This window comes from Ciconia boyciana, chromosome 2, assembly GCF_034638445.1.
Source record: "Ciconia boyciana chromosome 2, ASM3463844v1, whole genome shotgun sequence".
In the NCBI taxonomy this organism is placed as follows: Eukaryota; Metazoa; Chordata; class Aves; order Ciconiiformes; family Ciconiidae; genus Ciconia; species Ciconia boyciana.
In genome coordinates, this window is record NC_132935.1 from 114,250,728 (window position 1) to 114,268,794 (window position 18,067).

Genomic DNA, 18,067 nt, shown 5'->3' on the forward strand with positions numbered 1-18,067 from the left:
AATTTGGGGAGCTTAAGATTGAGAGATCATACAGCTAGCTTATCTGTTGTAACAGGAATTTACCTGGTTTGCCTGAGAAGGCTCCTGTTTGCTACTGATAAGAGGAGTGGCCTAAGGAGAAAGGAACAGCAAACACAGCCCTTTTGTATGTAGTTGCTCATACTTTTGTCCATTAATGCAAGACACACAGTGTTGATGTGGTAGGAGTTTCTACATGCTTCTCAGGCTCTACAGGACTCAAGTCATGAAAGCATTGGGGCATAAATTGATAATAAGAGAAGCCTCCCACAGAAATGGTGTGATCTGTTTTGGGGTATTTGTAGCTGGTTGGCTCATTAGTTACTGCAGCAGATTACTGGTCCATCTCTCTGGCTCATGTTATGTTCTCTTGATCTCCTGCTTCAGTATGGGACGGTAAGACTTGGATTTTGGGGCTGTTTGTGCTGCCTTTCTGGAGCAGCTGATAACACATTCCTCAGTAGTTTTCAGGAGCTGTAGAGCAAAGTGGCTAGTGATTTCAGAGCAAATAAAGGGAAAGGGTTTTTTTTCAGAATCATGAAACACTTCCTCTCATTACAAGTAAGCAATAAAACACTTAATTTGCCTTACAACATTTTAATTTTTGAAAGCATTAAATGGTGTGGAAAGTCCTTATCTATATTATGATAGAGGTCTTCAGCAAAAATGTGACCTGAACAGAGCTTGCCTAGTAGATGCAAGTTGTGTGTTGAAAAATACATGGAGAGACCTTTGCTTTATGATGAAGGTGGAAGACTGAGAGTCATGAGGTGTAGTTCTCCACTAGTGATCCTGTGTGCCGTGATCCTTGTTTGAGCTCTCTGTCTCCAAGCTTTATTTACACGGGGAGGCAGAGAGATAATAGTCTCTGAGGGTGTAGGAAGGCTGAAAATATCCTGAGTACTCTAAAAGTCATTCATTTTGAAGGCAAAGTTAAAATGAGAACTGATTTATTTGAAAAGGAGAGGAAGGAAAGCTGGAAAAACTTGCAGGCAAGAGAGTTATGCACAAGTCCCTCTGAGCCCCCTGGCTGGCTGCTGAGGAAGTACATGGTCCCTCTACTACCGGACTGCTTGGCCTGGCACAAGAATCGCCAGCTGCTCTTGATGCTACAAGGCTTTGAGGCTATTACATCTGAGTAAACTCAGGCCCTGTGTCACCACCAGTCAGGCCGTACGTAATCTCACTTCACTTGGGGCAGGGCCCAGCTTTTCTGCATTCCAAGTGCTGAGCAGTTCTGCAGATTGCCTCTGACCTTGTGCAGTGGGTGGGTGACCGTTGTCTCGTGTATCCTCTCAAGGGCTTGACTATCTGCCAAGCCGCTCTTGACTTAAACATATGCATTTTCAACTGTGTTGTGGAGATGAAAAAAAAAAAGGGTAGGTAGTGGGGAAAGTGCTGTGTGTGTCATGGACTGCTCACATTGCTGGTCACTTTTGTTTGCTTGGGATCCTTGCTCTGTAAAATAACGGCAGCTGATCTTGACCCACTTCTCTGTATGCCAGTGGAGAATGGCATTTCAAACTTGGTGTCACAGACATGGGAGTGGATTATCGTAAATACCGAAAGGCATATTCCCGTGGAATCCCAAAGTTTGTCCTAAGGATCTTCAAAGTACTACTTTAACTTTTTAATGTAAATGTGATGTTTGCTTTCTCCAAAGGAGTGTCTGAGTTCCCTGAGCTGCCTGAGTTGTCTGTGTGGGTATGTTTTTGTGTGGACTGTGTTTGAAGACCAATCCACCTGTCTTGCCTGACCATAGATTTTCTTCCTGGCATGCAAAGGAAACTTAAGATCAGGAATGAAACAGCTGATACCTAAGTTTTAGAGAAGAGCCTGAATATGATCTTTGAGAGGGAAGAATGCCCTTTAAGTTTTCTTCCCTTCCTGAACTGTGTATGTGCTCCTCCTGTCATTTGAGAGCTTCAGGTACTTGAGCTCCAGAAGGCAGTGCTTGTTGCGATCTGCAGAAATCAGCACGTAACACGGCCTGAGCAATCCATGCACGTGGCCTTTTTTACTTGTGCCTAGGGCGCGTATGTCTTCAAGCAGAATTGTTGGCGAGTTAGGCTTGACTTTGTTTGCAGAATTAGATGTCTAAGGAACAAGTGAGTTCAGTCTGCTCTCTTTATCAACTCTTTTGAGAACTGCCTACGTTTCCAGGTCTGCTGTGTTCTCGATTGTAGCACTTGTTTCCAAGAGGGAAATACTGAAGTCACTCTCTTCAGTAGGTTCCACAGGCAGCCTTTCTGGAGGCATCTTTCTTTTCTTTTGTCAAGGGGAACACTTCTAGCCTGTCTCAGTCCCTGTTTGTTTGCTTTCTTTCTTCTAAGACTCTGCTTTACTGGAGAATTACTTTTTTCTCTTCTTGAGCTTTGCCAACCCAGTAGTTGCTGTGATTCTGCTAGATGTGCTTGACACTCTTAACCATGTAAGTGAAGTGTATGCTTTGTTGTCTTTAAAGTCCTTGTGACTTTGTTTTGGGGAAGCACAGTAGGCAGGTATTATGCAATAGGTAATCTTCTCTAGTCATTAAACAAGATCTTGTTAAAGGAACAACAGAAACAAAAAATAACTTGAACTAGGCTGCACTTAAGCCAAAGGGCTTTCTTCCTGGCTGTATTGATAATAACCTGTAAACATTAGCACAATTCCTTTGTTTCTGTTCCCTGCTTGTAATAATATTATTTAAGCATTTTAAAGGACCGTTATGAGAATGAAATCTCTTGATGAAGTTAATCATAGCATATATCAAGTATCAAAGATTAGCCTGTTATCTAAAATATGTGGATTTGCTTATGTTCAACAAGTTGAAACTTTGAAAGAAGCTTTTAAGCTTTTATTAGAAAGGCTACTCAAATTAGCATGGGATGCTAATAATTTTAAATAAACAGGGCATTGCTGAGTACTTGATGTAATTGCTATCTCACACTTCTGTAAACAATACCACAGATTCTGATCTCTTGTGTAGAATTAATGATGGGTTCCACTCTTTGCATGTCTCTGTAATCCACTTTAGTATTTTGTGTTCATTGTTCAATGAAAACCCCCAAGCATGGTGGATTTTTGTTTTGTTTGTTTTGTTTCTTTGTTTAGTTTTTCAAGCTTTAAAGAGCACTGTGCTTTGATAATCTTGGGGTTGCTTCCTTGAAGTCCTGGACAGGAAATAAAGTATTTCTTTGAAGGATTCCATACTGGTTATTTTCTCCATAGTTGCCCTGATGTGTGAATTGAGAGAAGGTTCCTAAATACCTGTTTGCAGTTATGTAACGCTTCCCATAGTCATCATCCTTAACATTCATCTTATGATCTGTCTGTTCTTTGTATGTATCATAACATCCGAGTAATTATTTAAACATTCTGTACCAGGAATCTTGACCTTTCTCTTGAATAAATGAATGAATGCTAAATCAGTAAAAGATGTATTTCTGTACCTCTGTTGCACCTTTTATCTACCTATTGCAGAACGCTTTCAAATAGTAACTCGGGCTCTCAGTGCTTGTATAGAGGTGGCAACATAATTTACATACATATACAAGAGAGGAAGGTTCAAAGGTGTAAAATCACTGAACAGAGGTCACTCCAGTTGCAGTAAATTGGAATTTGCAAGTCTCAACTTTGTGCTTCCTGTCCTAATGTTGCCTTGTTTTATGATATGGGTCTAATTTTGGTAATCTGTCCCATAGCTTGTATGTGGTGCTGAATTATTACACCTAGACAGGCATGTTGTTTCTAAAAGCACTCTCAGGAAGTTGTGGATACAAGATGTGAAAGCAAGTTCCTTGCCTGCTCTGACGTGCTGGGGGATAGGGCATGGGGCCGCCTGCTTCATTGGGGTTACCTAGAGCAGAGCATGTTCTGTACTTTATGATGTTACTGCATTTGTGTAGCTTCTCAGCCTCATACTTGGTAGTGAGCCGGATTTGTCCAGTCTTGTGAGTAAATCTAATGTTGAAACTTGTAAGGAAGGAGCATGTTCACTAAGAGCCCTTCTGGGGCCATCAGACATCCCGTGGTAAAGAACCTGAATGCTTGTTGGCTCATAAGACAAGGTGATAGCTTGCTTGGACTGCATCAGTTCAGCAATACATGCTATATGAATTACACACAATGGCTGTTTCTAAACTGATGAGTAAATGCGCTTTAAAGCGTACCTACAGTCCTGGTACTCCATTTTCCCAGGAAAAGGAGGATTCACTGTACCATTTGACAGCTTCCTGCCAGCCTGCATGGGCTCCTTCCCGTTGGGAGCCAGGGCATGCAGCAGAGCTGGGGAAAGGATGCGTGTCTGTGTCTTGTGTGTGATGAGGTCTGTGTGCTCTCCTGGGGGAGAAGAAATGCCACCAGTCCCTGTAGCTGGGTGTGTCCATTAAGAGCCGATGGGCGCAGCAGGTTGTGTGGGTGAAAAATTGGCTGCTGCTGACCCCAGTCTATGTTAGTTGCTGTGTTGGGCAGACATCAGTTAGGAGTAGAGCTGAGGGTTGCCCTCTCTTGTTTCATTAAGGAAGGTGCCCTCTTCAGAGTTCATCCTGCATGAATTCTGACTTACTTTCTGTAAGACCATGAAGTCTTGTCTTGAGGGTACAGAGTTCTCTAGCAAGTCTCCTAGGCTGGAATGGTTGCAGAAGTATTATGTTCCTCTTCGGGGAGGGGGGGGGGGTATTTACTTTCTTTTAGAAGACTGATAGGAGCAAAAGTTCCAAAACACAGGATTTGTCTGACTTGAACTGTATGACTATAAAAATAAAGTGTTAAGTAATTGGAAAGAGTCACTAAAATGCATACTAACATGACTTTGAAAACAAATACAAAGGTTTCAGTGTTTCTTTTAAGGGTCCAAGAGTCAGAACTTTACTAACCTAGTCAGAGTTTTTGAAGCAAACTTGAATGGTTATATTGTGCATCTGTAGCGATACAGATGGTGTCTTGGAACTCGTGTAAGTGGCTGCTCTATAGCTTTAGCCAAATGAGAATGTGAGGAAGTTCCAGTTTCAGGAACTGGAAGGATAGAAAAGACTGTGCCCTACCTCTTTGTAATACATGGATTTCCTTTGCTGTTACTGTGTGTGTATGTAATGGTTTTTTAATATATTTATATAAATATATACCATACATATTTGTTCTACATATACATATTTATATAAATGTGCATGTGTGTTATAGTTATTACACATGCATATTTATATAAATATGTAACATATATTTTAAAATCTGTTGTTAGAGGTTGTCATATTACTGCATAGGCATTATTGTTAGATGGATGGGCTCTTCAACTTGTAGATCCTGATCTGTTGGTTCTGTCATACAACAATGGGGAAAGTTTGTCATTTAAATCTGGTTAAATTGTGGTTTAAATAATATATTGTTCTCAGTGCTGAAAGACTAACCATGTTCTTAGATTTTCATTTGGCTGCATGCTGCAGTTGTTATGGTGATTCAGATAAAATCATTGATGTGCTGGTTTTCTCTGGATCTGGCTATGCTGGGACTAAAATATCAAGAAAACTTCTTTTAAAAATCCCTACTTTGAGTGAAGAAAAAATGCTGACTTGTTTGAAATGAGGGATCAAGTTTTATGTGTCATTTTAATATTCTGGGTTTCTTTGGTCAATGCTACTTAGCATTATACTCAATACTCAACATCCTTCTGCTTTTCTTTCTTAAATGAAAGAGGAAGAGTTGGTATTCTCTAAATAAAATGTGTTTAAATTATTTATGAAGGGAAGAGTTTTTCTAAATATGAATGTAATGAATGGGTTTTGCTGATCTTTTCTTCATTTGAAGCAATTATTCTACCTATTTGTGCAGTACAAGCAATGGGAGAGATCATCAAAGCAATTGTTCAGAGAATGGAATGGGTTCATCCTCTGTAAATTAGATTCTGCAACTTACTGAAAGCATCCTTGCCTTTAACATAATACTGTCATTCTAAATATTTCAGATTTTTTTAGAGACTTGAGATTAAATCCTCTCTCCATTGAACCAATGGAAAAACTTATTTGGGTCCAGATTTTTTTCATTTCTGGTCTGAAGAGAAATCTTCCAAAATACCCGTATTGAAGAGGAGAGCTTATATTGTGACTGTGCTGAGTAAGAGGGGTTAACTTGTAAGTGGAGTAGTTCAAAGGTGTGATAGTAGATGGAGTGGGGAGGATGGGGAGTTTATACTGACTTGCCAGCACATTTTAAATTATCACTGTTTAGTGTTCACTGAGGATCTTACTATTACTGTGATTGCTAACACTTAACGCTTTTCACAGATAAGGAAAACAACCTTACCTGATTATAAAGTTCACCAAAAATTAATGCCAACTACCTGTCTAATGTTTGAGTGTGATAGTTTAGGTGGACATGCATATATATTTTGGAAATTCCTCTTTTATCAATGTCCTTTTTCAACCTCTCTTCTGATTGTGTACTTGAAATTTAGTAGAAGATAATATCAATGCATTTTTTTTAAAGAAAAACTATCATGTCAGTTCCTAAATGTAGGCACTAAAATACATTTTTCCTTGCCTGCACTCATCTTTTCTTACTGTGAGTTAATGAATGTCTAGTAAATTCATTCTAGCTAAGAAGTCCCTTTAAAGACAGGGAACCAAAACAGATTGCCTGGACTTTTTTTTCATTCCACAAACAAGATAGGACTGTGTATCAGTAGGTACTTTGTATCCAAACTGTTAGATTCAATACAAACTGCATATAAACGGTTAATGCAGCAGAATTACAGAAAAATGTCAGTTCCAGAAATTCAGTTGTCCTTCAGTTTAGGGATTTTTTAAAAATTATATTTTATTTTAACTTGGTAATCCCTAAGAGTTGAAATACTTTGTGTAGTGAAGAGCACATTTATTTATTTCTCCACTAAATCACAACACAATATTCTGTATTGATTTTTTTAGTTCTGAAATCCATCAAGAGCTATCTGCTTATAGAGCAAGACAATCTGAACAGGCAGAAAGCATTGCCGTCAAAATCCCTTGACAGGCATAATCAATATTTCCAGCTGTAATGAAGATCCCTGACACTTGGAAGAGTAAGAAATGAGTGGAGATTCTAGTTCATGTCTTATGTAGTTTATTCTGAAGTCTCTGAGGAGTTCAGCTTTGAATTTGAATTTCATTTTGTTGAGGAGTCTTTTTCAATTCACTCGAGGAGACAAAAAACTGTAAAATCTGCTCCGGCAGTCAGCTCTGAAAACTTGCATGTTTTTCTTTGTTCCTATGGACTACTGAGCTTTATTAAAATACTTTAATTGTCATATTTGCAGGCATTTTTTGTAATGCATATATGTATTAATGACAAACAGGGAAATTGAAGTGCATGTTTATGCATGCGCATGCATATATGTATGGATTTACATAAAAATCTACTGTATTTAAATAAAAAATGAGCTCCTCTTTTCATTCCGTGAAGAGGGAGAAAGAGAGCTGTGAGACAGGTCTCTTCTGTAGTCTCATCCCATCCCCCTGTATGGTTGGTCTTGGGTTTAAAGGGGAAGACGAGGAAAAAAAAACTTCTTTTTTTTTTTTTTTTTTAATTTGCCTTAAGTAGGAACACTATACTGTACAGTTTGCATACACAGGCTGAGAGAAGAATTTTAGTGAGGCTCCAGTTGTTCAAAAACTCAGAAGTGATAGAACTGAGATTCAGTTCTATTCAGTTCAGATAGAACTGAGATAGATTCTCCGAATTATCACTTTTGTACATGTGCACTGCTCAGTTTCAAGATTTTCAAGAACTGGGGGGTTTGGGCTTTTTTTTTTTTTCTTAAGGCTACTCAATATTCCTAGAATACTTTGGTGTTGAAATAATGTTTTTTCTATGCAAAGGATTCCTAACTGCACTTGATGCAAGTCTGCAAATTGAGCTGTAGAAATCAAGCAGAATGTCTAAAGATGAGGAACAGTTAGGGTGAGTTTCATCTGCATTAATTCAGTCATTTGCAAATTAGACTTAAAAGTCTGAGCTAGCTCTCTTCAGAGACGATGGAAAGAAGCAGATCAGATGAATCATCCTCTGCAGGTGTCTCTTTTCTCTGACTATGCAGAATGCTTAGGAAAACTGGCTCAGAGATCTTGCTTTTTAACATGTAGTCAGCTGACATGAATCCCACCTGCAGTGACTACTTGTGAAAAAGTTTGACTTAACTCTTTGAAATGAAATCACTGGGAACTCTTTAGTCAGAGGAGGGGTGGAAGGAAGTTCTCCAGGGCATTGCATGCTGTCCTTGCTGTTGGTTTGTCCTTTTTCTTTTTCCTGCTTCTTTGTTACTTCTACTCTTTCAGCCTCCGCAATATGAGGCAGTACTTCTAACAAGCAGCGATCTATTAAACTACGCAAATGTGATTCCTCCTTAGAAACCAGGGTATTTCCTACATGGATCCTCTTGCAGAGGGGGAGGAATAGTATGTCATAATGTAAATCAGGTCTATCATAAAGTATATCTGTAAAATAGATTATTTAGGGCCACTTAAGCAATCTTAATTCTGCTTTATCTGAGTTTTGTGATCTTCTCTCACTTATACACACACGTGCATACTGAAATCTCTGTATTAGAACACATATTTTTAAAAGAAGCAGACTAGTATAAAACAAGATTATCACCAGTGTCACTAATGCCTGTTCAGTTTGTTGAATTTCAGTCTGAGCCTGCAGAAATTCCTGTTGCTGGGAGTATCTGATAGCAGCTGAGGTGTTGATAGCATATTGTGAACTAGAACAAAGCAGTTCTTCAGCAAATTTCGCGCTGTCAAAAGAACACAGGAGCCAGATCTCTCAGCTTTATTCTGGACTTTAAAAAGGAGTATTCCGTAGTGAATACATGTTTTTCATATAGCTTGAATTGTCCTACCCTTCTTTCCTTTAAATATGTCTTCTAATTCATTATTTTGGTTGGTTGGAATGCAAAATACAATTGTAATTCTGTAAGTGCTTGGAAGCAATAATGTCTTAGATTCTTACTTGCAGTATTTCCCTGTCAGGAATGATGCTTAGAAGGTATTCACTGAAATCTAAGGGAGCCAGGGTTTCCTCTGTATTCGATAGAAGCTCCTGCAGAGGTTGAATCGGAACCCCTCTCTGTTGGCTATGCAGTGAAATAAAATTCTGGATTCAGGACATTAGTGTAGATGCTCCTTGACTATCTATGTTATAAAACTTAGGAACCGTGCTTTATTTATTGCTAAGGTTACTCCTCCTGCAAGAATCCAGTAATAATTCTGTAAACAGTGTTTTCAGCTAGCCAGTTTGAATCTGGACAGTGTCAAATTGTATGATATAATCCTCTTCTGTGTTGCAGATATTTACATGAAGCTTCTGAGATTTTAATTTTCTTATAATCTCTGATTTGAAAGGGATAGCAGGGAATTCTCAGAATTTATATGTGTACTAAATGGCAGGCAGTTTCTCTGCTCCTTGTATGGATGCTAATTCCAGTGTTTGTCTCTCCTTTGGAAGTCAGATGCTCTTCTGTTTTGCTTAATGGCATGTTTTGTTTAAAAGGCTCTATGGATTCTTGATAAGTAACTACAAGTCAGGGTCTGGATTCCTTCCTCCTTCCCCTGCCAAAATTAATCATTTTTCTATTGCATGTCTTTTTTTTCCACCCCCTTGCATAATTACTCTTTGTGGGTTACTTACCTTTAGCTCAGGACTTTAGTCTTTCACCAGACCTTTATTTTTTTGTGGATATTTTCAAGATCTCTTTTATAATACAAGGAATAAGAAAACTTGAAATTGATACAGCAAGTAGCAAGCCTGATTTCTTGTGGCATTTTCTTGTCCTTTGTGCTTTTTTCCAAGTTGGCAACAGTTGTAGAAAGAGTGACACCATGTGTTAAGGTAAAGAATTTCACTTTTCTTGATTTATTTCTCATTTCTTCTTTAGTACTCTCATCCTTTACAGTGTTTTTATTTTATCATCCAACAAATGTTAAGATTTTCTGTGTGCTTGCTTTGTCATGCTCTTTTATTTTCATGTATACATTTTACAGCTCACTAGTTTATTGCTAAATGTCCTTCAAGAGAAGTTGCAGTATTTTTAAACGGTTTCTTTTACTGATAAATTTGTGTTTAGATTTTGTTCAGTAATTTTAGAAATGCACGTCTGGAAAAAAGAGTTGGTGAAAGTGGCTGGAAACCCAGGGGGGTGTCCATAGGAAAAGAAGATGAAAGGATAGTGCTGTGAAGATGCCGATTATGAGGATCTGTGGTAGACATGTAGTGTAGTGTGAGGAATAGAAAGGTTGTCCCTATTACTGGGAAAAAGAGGCAAATGGCAAATAAATGAAAGGTGAAATTGAAAGGCAGGATTTCTTGGGGAAAGGAAAAGGAGGTACTTTAGGCCAATGCATAGCACTCATTGCAGTCAAGGGCATAAAAATATTTCAAAGCAGTATTTTGCTGTTAGTATAGTTTCTGAGATTATTTAACATCCGGTAGGGTAAAATAGAGGCTTGCATGCTTAGACTGTTACCTAGTCATGAGCACTTGAGGGGCTGAGAAGCCAAACCTTTTTTCAGGATGTGTGTGTGCCACAGCAGTGACCACTGCTGACACTACAGGTGCAGCAACGTGCTGCTGGCTATGTGCATACAGGGGAGAATGTATTCAGCTGCTGGGTGATGTTTTGTGCTTGAACATCTGTTTCATATTTCTCTTGAGGAAAAGGTACTAGGCTGGATGGAAGCACTGTAGAAGCCAAATGTGCCCAGGGCCTGTCAGTTAGACCACACATGAGTCAGTCTGTGAGTGCTTTGGAGGGAGACATGGAATGCTAGTAGGAAGAAAAACTTTGTTTCAGATCATTGATAAAGAAAAGGTGCTAGGCTGAATCACAGAGGCTTGCTTGTTTGGTAACCGTAATGTATTCTCTCTTTGCTTCCCCTCTATTTTTGTTTGTTTAGGTTGAATTTTCCTATCCTCCCCTAAAGCCTGGAGAAGGACATGACAGCCAGTGTTTACCAGAGGAATGGAAATACTTGCCATTTCTCGCCTTACCCGATGGTGCTCACAACTATCAGGAAGGTAAGAAACGAGAGAGGAAGTTGTATGTACTACTCCTACTGCCACCAAAAGAAAAATCCTGATATCTGAACAGTTGATCAACAATTCTTTTCACTATTCAACTTCCTGTACTTTTTGTTTAAGCTGCAAAATACATTGGCAATGATGCTTCAGAGTTTAAAATGGAAGTAGGTCATAGAAGTGTACCTCCTATATCAAGAAATCAGATGCCAGTAAAAGCTTAAGGGTTACATATCACTTGTGTGTAGTCCTAGCACAAAACAAGGCTACCAGCTTTCTCAGAAGTTCTTTGAAGGGGGAATAAACTCTTGAGTAAAACCTAATCCAGTTTTGAGGTAAGGGAAAAATGAAATTCTAAAATTCAGCTTTGTAATATACGTAGTCATTACAATTTTTTTTTTCCTCCACTAATTCAGAGATTCTTGGAATGACATACAAGTCATTCAATGTCTGTAGAATAACATATTTTGAAAACTAGCAAATGTAAAGGGCAGGAACAGGAGCGTTAGTGTATTTGTCAGCAGAATGAAGATAGAATTATTCCTTTGCCATCTAGTTACCACCAAGTTCACTGCAGGTTTGTTCGGTTTGGGTTTTTTTTTTGCGTAGTATTGCATTTATTTCTTTGTTTATTTGACAGCAGTTCAGTTCATCACTGTGACATTTACATGCATGTTCAGGTGTTTCATCTTTTTGCTACACAGCAGTGAACAAGGAAGTCACTTAAAACAGCAAAATCACAGAAATCCTTTAATGCTACTTTTAATAAGATCGATTTTTTTAACTCAACGTACTTAGTTTCCTAGTTCTCCAGCTTCCAGAGACCTCATTTGGAAGCAAAGGAAGTCATATCAAAATAATCCCCTTCAGAGCAGCAATAAGAGTCTCTGACTCTGCTCTGGGTCATGATTTTTGTTCAATTTCTGCATTGTTAAATACATAACGAGCAGTAGGCTGCATTCAAAGCCAGGAAAATCATATACAGCTGCACTTACCTGTTCCCTCTTACCTCAGTACCATCCCAGTTAATGCTCAACTTTGAGCATTTTCATTGCTGCACTAAAAGATTATCAGTGTGTATTTTTTGGTAAGGAAAAAAAAAAAAAGACTTGGCAACAAAACTGATGTATATCCTTGTGTCTTGTAGGCAAGAATACACATGAACTTGAAACGGGCAAATACATTTCAGATAATAGTTATGTTACATTTATTGTAACTTTATTAGATAATCTATTTTTGAGGTTTAAGCTAATTCCCACTGATAGTTGCATTTTTGCAAAGAGGATGACTTGGTACAGGAAATAGTCTTAAAGGCTTTCTAAAACCCTAGGTGATCTCCATAATATAATTAAACTTGCTCAAGGGAATAAGCTTTGTTATAAACAGTCTGTCTTTCTGTTGGACTTAATGCATATGGGATTGTCTCTTCTGTTCATTGTCATAGAATCATAGAATAGTTTGGGTTGGAAGGGGCCTTTAAAGGTCATCTAGTCCACCCCCCCTGCAATGAGCAGGGACATCTTCAACTAGGTCAGATTGCTCAGAGCCCCGTCCAACCTGACCTTGAATGTTTCCAGGGATGGGGCACCTACCACCTCTCTGGGCAACCTGTTCCAGTGTTTCACCATCCTCATCGTAAAAAATTTCTTCCTTATATCTAGTCCACATCTACCCTCTTTTAGTTTAAAACCATTACCCCTTGTCCTATCGCAACAGGCCCTGCTAAAAAGTTTGTCCCCATCTTTCTTATAAGCCCCCTTTAAGTACTGAAAGGCTGCAATAAGGTCTCCCTGGAGCCTTCTCTTCTCCAGGCTGAACAACCCCAACTCTCTCAGCCTTTCTTCATAGGAGAGGTGTTAGTACTCCAGGTGGGGTCTCATGAGAGCAGAGTAGAGGAGCAGAATCACCTCCCTCGACCTGCTGGCCACACTTCTTTTGATGCAGCCCAGGATACGGTTGGCCTTCTGGGCTGTGAGCACACATTGCTGGCTCATGTCCAGCTTTTCATCTGCCAGTATCCCCCAGTCCTTCTCCGCAGGGCTGCTCTCAATCCCTTCATCCCTCGGCCTGTATTGATTCTGGGGGTTGCCCTGACCCAGGTGCAGGACCCTGCACTTGGCCTTGTTGAACCTCATGAGGTTCACACAGGCCCACTTTTCGAGCTTGTCCAGGTCCCTCTGGATGGCATTCCATCCCTCAGGCGTATCAACCGCACCACTCAGCTTGGTGTCATCTGCAAACTTGCTGAGGGTGCACTCGATCCCACTGTTTATGTCATTGATTAAGATATTGAACAGTACTGGTCCCAATATGGACCCCTGAGGGACACCACGTGTCACCCATCTCCATCTGGACATTGAGCTGTTGACTACTACCCTCTGGATGCAACTTTCCAGCCAGTTCCTCATCCAGTGAACAGTCCACGCATCAAATCCATATCTCTCCAATTTGGAGAGAGTGATGTTGTGGGGGACTGTGTAAGGCCTGTTCTGGAGTAAAGGTCTGTTCTGTAAGGCCTTTGGGCCTTACAAAAGTCCAGATAGATGACGTCTGTAGCTCTTTCCTTGTCCACTGATGTAGTCAATCCATCATAGAAGGAAGGTCACTAGATTGGTCAGGCAGGACTTGCCCTTGGTGAAGCCGTGCTGGCTGTCTTGAATCACCTCCCTGTCCTCCATGTGCCTTAGCATAGCTTCTAGGACAATCTGTTCCATGATCTTCCCAGGCACAGAGGTGAGGCTGACAGGTCAGTAGTTCCCAGGGTCCTCCTTTCTACCCTTTTAAAAATGGGTGCAATGTTTCTCTTTTTCCAGTCACCAGGAACTTCACCTGACTGCCATGACTTTTCAGATATCATGGAGAGTGGCTTAGCAACTACATCATCCAGTTCCCTCAGGACTCTGGGATGCATCTCATCAGGTCCCATAGACTTATGTATGTTCAAGTTCCTCAGGTAGTCACGAACCTTATCTTCTCTTACAGTGGGAGGGACTTTGCTCCTCCAGTCTCCGTCTTGCAGTCCATCCACTCGAGAGGTGTGGGAAGAGAGGTTGCCAGTGAAGGCTGAGGCAAAGAAGTTGTTGAGTACCTCAGCCTTCTCATCTGTTGTTACCAGTTTGTCAGTCTTGCTCATCGGGGTGTACACTTTCTTTGACTTTCCTTTTCTGGCTGACGTACCTATAGAAGCCTTTTTTACTATTCTTTGCATCCCTTGCCAAGTTCAGCTCCAGCTGCTCCTTGGCCTTCCTGACCCCATTCCTACACAACTAGGCAGCATCCCTATACTCTTCCCAGGATACCTGTCCCTGCTTCCACTGCCTGTGGATTTTAACCAGCAGATCTCGACTCATCCATGCTGGTCTCTTGTGTTCTTTTCCTGATTTCTTAACACCTGGGGATCGAGAGCTCTTGTGCTCTATGGAAAGCATCCTTAAATATCTGCCAGCTCTGTTCTGCTCCCTTGTCCCTGAGGGCAGTTTCCCAGGGGGTCTTCTTGACTAACTCCTTGAAGAGCTGGAATTTTGCTTTCCTAAAATTCAGGGTTCTGACTTTACTCTTTGCCTGACACATATCCCTCAGGACTGCAAACTCCACCAGTGCATGATCACTGCAGCCCAGGCTGCCTCTGATCTTGATGTCACTGATTAGCTCACTTGCATTGGTGACCAACAGGTCCAGTATCGCGTCCCCTGTGGTAGGGCTATTACCTGGCTTAAGAAGTTATCCGCAGTGCATTCCAGGAGTCTCCTGGATTGCCTGTAGCTCGCCATGCTACTTTTCCAGCAGATGTCGGGGTGGTTGAAGCCCCAAGCAGGGCAAGAGCCTGCGAGCATGATGCCTCCTGTAGCTGGAGTAAGAAAGCTTCATCAATAGGCTCCCCTTGATCGGGCGTCCTGTAGTAGACACCAACCACAAGGTTCCCTTTGTTGCCTCAGTCTCTAATTCTTAGCCGTAAGCTTTCAACCTGCTCATGGCTATTCTTCAGGTATAGCTCTTCACACTCCATCCATTTCTTGATGTAGAGGTCAACCCCTCCACCTCTCCTTCCTTGCCTGTCCCTTCTGAACAGCCTGTAGCCATTAATAGCCGCACTCCAGTCATGGGATTCATCCCACCAAGTTTCAGTAATGGCAACTAGGTCATAGCTTTCTAGCAGCACGGTGGCTTCCAACTCCTGCTGGTTTTTGCCTATGCTGCGTGCATTGGTATAGAGGCGTTTCAGCTGGGCTGTCAGCTGTGTCACCTTAGAGGAACACCCCTTAATTCCTTTGAGGTATTTCACTGGTGTTTCACTGTTGGCTCCTATTACCTCAGGAGCCCCTGGCTCATCTCCGTAAGACTTCAAGTGTGCTGCAGCGTAGCCAGCACATCTCAGAGCAACAGGGTGAGGGTCCTTGCTAGCACCCTATCCCTCTAACCTTGGTGTGTCATCCCACAGCTTGTCACGGGCAAGCCTGATATTATCCCCCTCCCCCTTCAAGTCTAGTTTAAAGCTCTGTCCATGAGCCACACCAGCTTGTAAGCAAAGACCCTCATCTCCCTTTGAGAAAGGTGAATCCCATCTGAAGCCAGCAATCCTGGTACCATGTAGGCCATCCCATTATCGAAAACCCCAAAACTGTGGAAGTGACACCAGCCATGGAGCCATGTATTAATAGACTGGGCCTGTCTGTTTCTTCCAGTGTCGCTGCCTGCAACTGGAAGGAGAGAGGAAAAAATAACCTGTGCTCCAGATTCCCTTACCAACTGTCCCAAGGCCCTGAAGTCTCTTTTGATTGCCCTTGGACTACTTTATTACTATGAAGCAAACAAAAAATTAATAGTTGGTTTCAAAACAGATTTCACTCATGTTTTGAAAGGCAAATAGTCATAATGTCCTCTCCTTTACTTAGGATTTATCAACTTTTTCACAATATTAGCAAGTGTGTGTATATATCTTAAGCCATAAAGGCCTTTCTCTTATAGAGTTTTTTTCTTTCATGTCACACTTGCACAGAAACAGTAATTATTTTGTGTGAGACTAGGATTCACAAATCCTTTTTGTTAGCATAGTGGTGCTGCTGCATGGATATCTACCTTGGCAGTGGTAGCAGCTACTCTAATCTTTCCACTGTATATGTCCTCCCTATATTTTTTTTCCCTATTTAATGGTATCACATTCCAGCTGTACACCTTGTCTCATAGTGCCTTGTCTTTGGTCCTCCATGTTGAATTGGGAAAGCAGCATGCCTGTAGGTTTCAGTGGTGCTTCTCTGCTGTCAATAGGTGTTTCTGAGAACCTGTCAGTGGGCGTATAGGAGCTTGGTCAGGCTAAACATGAGGCTGTTGTCAGAATATCCCTATTAGCACAGCTGGAAATTCTTCCACAAAGCGTCTTGCAATTTGGAAACTAATTTGGTTACAGGCATAGCTTTATAGATTACTTTTTCTTTCTTTTTTTTAAAGTCTCAGAAAATAAGTGTGCCAGTATTTTCAGCAGTAAAGCTTTTATAAATAAGTGATGCTGAAAATAAAAATACTGAACTCTTGTTACTGACTTATGAAACAGTCTTTTCTTTTTCATAGATACCGTGTTTTTCCATTTGCCACCGAGACGTGGGGATCGAACCACAGTATATGGCGTTTCTTGCTATAGGCAGATTGAAGCGAAGGTAACTTTCCAAGTTGTGAATTATATTAATGAAACAATAGGCTTGATGCATTAACAAATGTAAAATTACACAGTCAAACTGCATGATCAGCTTACATGAAAATGTGCTACAGAACTTGAAAACTATTTCTTTCCCTTATGTCAGCAGGCGTATTATGATCTTTTGAAATGTTCAAGGCAATTGAAAAATATGTTTTGGTGTTTTGGTTCTTGAGAGCTAATCCAGGCACCAGCACCAAGTAGCAAAATGAAGTTGACAGTCTCTCAGGTGGAAGTCATGTTTCCAGGAAGTAGGCCTCTTGGGTGGAAAAAGCTGAAATTTCTCCAGTGTGTGACCATGAAGAATTTGAGACTATTTCCTGGGATCTGATCATGCAAGTGTGGGGATGTTTCTCTTCACCTACGTTCTTTGCCAAAAGTACGCTTGCAGAGTAGACCAGAATCTTCCCACTCATTGTAGCGGCTTACTGATACTGAACTTTTTAGCAGTAAAGCTGAAAAATTGATGAGAGCTACAGTGTGCACCTGATCACACTGAGGAAATTATGTACTTGATCTACTAGAATCTGCCCGTATTTTCAAAAGTAGTAAAGGTAGTATGATCTGTGCACTTAAAATTGAGGAATTATTACAAATTTATTTAAAAATTACTTCCTGTTCCAGTGAAATGCCAAGAATCTGGAATGTCATGTGAGTTTGAGTTTTAAATGAGTCTTGTATTGAGAAGATGTAAATTATGTACTCTGTGTTAGTGTTAATCATATCTTGATTATATTTCAAGTTCCTGTTTATGCTATAGGAGAAATTTTACACATCCAGATTTTAATTGTGTTTCTTTTGAACTAAATCCATGTTGATTTTAGTTCACTTACTATCTTTGCAGCCAGTCTTCACTGTATTCTGTGATGTAGAGTCGTGCTCTATTTAACTATGCAATAACTTGGCTTTATTGTGCTCTTGATTCCAGTTTATGCTGTTTAGTAACCAATTAAGAAGATAAATAGATGTTTAAAATTAACTCTTTGGAACAAGTAGAATATAAAACAGTGTGTTTCATATGACAGCTCTAGCACTCTTTCCATCCGTCCTTTTTGATGTGTGGGCTGCTGTCCGCACACTTGCTGTTTTGTACAATTAAGTGAATCACTTGGCTGTATTTCTGCCCCCACCCTTTCTAGGTCTGCTGTTAAGTGCTGGGACCATTTGGTCTGGCTGAGAATGTAGTTGATTCTGCAGATGATACCTCCTTTACTTTATGGGTGGCTCAGAGAAAATCCTTGAGTATAAAGCAAACAATTTCTAGGCAAAGACTTTTCAACCTGGTCCATTTTCACAGATAATGTTAGAGAAGAACGAGTGATGTGTTGTGGC

At 40.4% G+C, this 18,067-nt stretch overlaps 1 protein-coding gene across 12 annotated transcripts in view; it reads left to right on the forward strand.

Moving 5' to 3' along the window:
• Nucleotides 1–18,067, forward strand: part of AVL9 (AVL9 cell migration associated) — a 49,906-nt gene that overhangs the window by 3,594 nt on the left and 28,245 nt on the right. For all 12 annotated transcript variants that reach the window (XM_072853627.1, XM_072853618.1, XM_072853620.1 and 9 more), the window contains 2 exons: nt 10,926–11,046; nt 16,612–16,697. In XM_072853627.1, coding sequence (XP_072709728.1) covers nt 10,926–11,046; nt 16,612–16,697 — 207 coding nt within the window. The remainder of the gene's footprint in view (nt 1–10,925; nt 11,047–16,611; nt 16,698–18,067) is intronic.